We start from the raw sequence: 1,938 nt of genomic DNA, 5'->3' as shown, positions 1-1,938 counted from the left end.
ATGTCACCTGTGGGTGTAGGAGGGAACAAGTCTCAGCTTTGTGCCTCCATAAGCTGGGAAGGGTCCCGAGATACGAGCCAACAGGTGAGTTGGAGAGCATTGCCCAAGGCCAGCCAGAGGGACCCACAGAGAGCTGAGCTGCCGGGAAGGGAGGACTTGGGCAGGAACCTCTTTGCACGACAATCACTCGCCCAAGGTCAGGGTCTCCCTGGCACAGCCCAGGGATCCAGAAGCAGCTTTTGTAAGCTGAGTGCAGCTGCTAGCACTAAGGAAAAGGCCACAGTCTCAGCTAATTACGATTCCTGGCTTTGTCATAATCACACAGTGAACAGAGGGCAGGCAGTCTGGAGAAGGCAAGGCATGGGCTTTCTAAAGCCTTGCTTGATGCAGATGTGTTATAGAGCCAGCAGCAGGCATCGAATAGCCAGAACTTATCATGGCAGGCTCCAGGGCAGCAAGCACCTGCAGCATCCCTGGCCACATGCACAATTCCTCTGAACTTGGACTGTGGGGCAAAAAGGAAACATGCCGATTTTGTGCGCCTGTGCATCTCTGCTTCCCAGCTGCAACTGTGTCGTGATGATGGCCGAGGGAAATCACACCCCCATCACTGAGTTTGTGCTCTCGGGATTCTCAGAGAAAAGGGGCATCCAGACTGTCCTCTTTCTGGTGTTCCTGCTGATCTACGTGGTGACTCTGCTAGGCAACGCAGGCATGATCATGTTGATCAGGCTGGACTCCCGGCTTCACACCCCCATGTACTTCTTCCTGAGCAGCTTGTCCTTCCTCGACATCTGCTATTCCTCCTCCATCACTCCCCGCGTGCTCTCAGACCTCCCAGCATCACGGAAGCTCATTTCCCACTCCGCGTGCCTGGCACAATTTTATTTCTATGCTGTCTTCGCCACCACAGAGTGCTACCTCTTGGCCGTGATGGCGTACGACCGCTACGTGGCCATCTGCAGCCCTCTGCTCTACATCTTCTCCATGTCTGGCAGAGTTTGCGCGCTACTGGTCGCCAGCTCGTACCTCGTCGGGGTTGCAAATGCCACCATTCACACTGGGTTCACATTCAGGCTGTCCTTCTGCGGTCCCAACCTCATCAATCACTTCTACTGCGACGGTCCCCCACTCTACGCCATCTCTTGCACGGACCCCACCGCCAACGAGATTGCGATGTTCCTCGTGGTTGGCTTCAACATGCTCATCACCAGCGTGACCATCCTCATCTCCTACGCCTACATCCTGCTCGCTATCCTCAGGATGCGCACGGCTGCCGGCAAGCGCAAAGCCTTCTCCACGTGCGCGTCCCACCTGGCCGCCGTCACCCTCTTCTATGCATCTGCTGCTTCCATGTACTCACGGCCCAGCTCCAGGCGCTCCCAGGACCTGGACAAGGTGGCCTCTGTGTTCTACACCATGGTGACCCCCATGCTGAACCCCCTCATCTACAGCCTGAGGAACAAGGAGGTAAAGGACGCTCTAGGGAAAGCAATGGAGAGGAAGCGTTTGTCTGACAAATAGCCATCCTGAGTGAGTCTGGGGAATGGAGAGGTCTTCTCAGAAATGTTTATACCCCTGTATTCCTGTCGTGTTGAGACGCGGAAAGAAAGAATGTTCTCCAGTGACCTATGAATGAGCGAAGGAAGAAAAGCAATGGGAAATCTCCACCGTGTTTCTCAATGCTCGGTCTTGGGCTGACCTTGGATCAGTCCTTCTACCGACCTGGCTCAGTCAGCATTGCTTTAGCTACTTTTCTGCATATTTACAGTCTGAAATAGAAAACTTCAGGAACTGAAGCCCTTCTGACCCCGAGTGACAGGAGCGAGGCACGTACAGCTGACCTCCCGCCTTGGGTTGCGGGAGGAACTTGGCTTGCGTTGATGAGTTAGGCAATGTCATTCAAAATCATTCTCCAAATCCCCATTTCCTCCCTTC

At 54.3% G+C, this 1,938-nt stretch overlaps 1 protein-coding gene across 1 annotated transcript; it reads left to right on the top strand.

The window, feature by feature from the left end:
• Positions 284-1,528, top strand: LOC110400844 (putative olfactory receptor 5AK3). The gene has a single exon (XM_021401131.1). It carries the CDS (start codon positions 526-528, stop codon positions 1,522-1,524), a length of 999 nt encoding a protein of 332 aa, XP_021256806.1. The 5' UTR covers positions 284-525; the 3' UTR covers positions 1,525-1,528.

The sequence above is a fragment of the Numida meleagris genome, chromosome 6 (assembly GCF_002078875.1).
Source record: "Numida meleagris isolate 19003 breed g44 Domestic line chromosome 6, NumMel1.0, whole genome shotgun sequence".
In the NCBI taxonomy this organism is placed as follows: domain Eukaryota; kingdom Metazoa; phylum Chordata; class Aves; order Galliformes; family Numididae; genus Numida; species Numida meleagris.
The sequence above is the reverse complement of the archived record's forward strand: the minus strand, read 5'-3'. Positions and strand labels throughout refer to the sequence as shown.

Coding starts and splice junctions, on each gene's coding strand:
- LOC110400844 (XM_021401131.1), top strand. CDS start 526: ATGCCGATTTTGTGCGCCTGTGCATCTCTGCTTCCCAGCTGCAACTGT.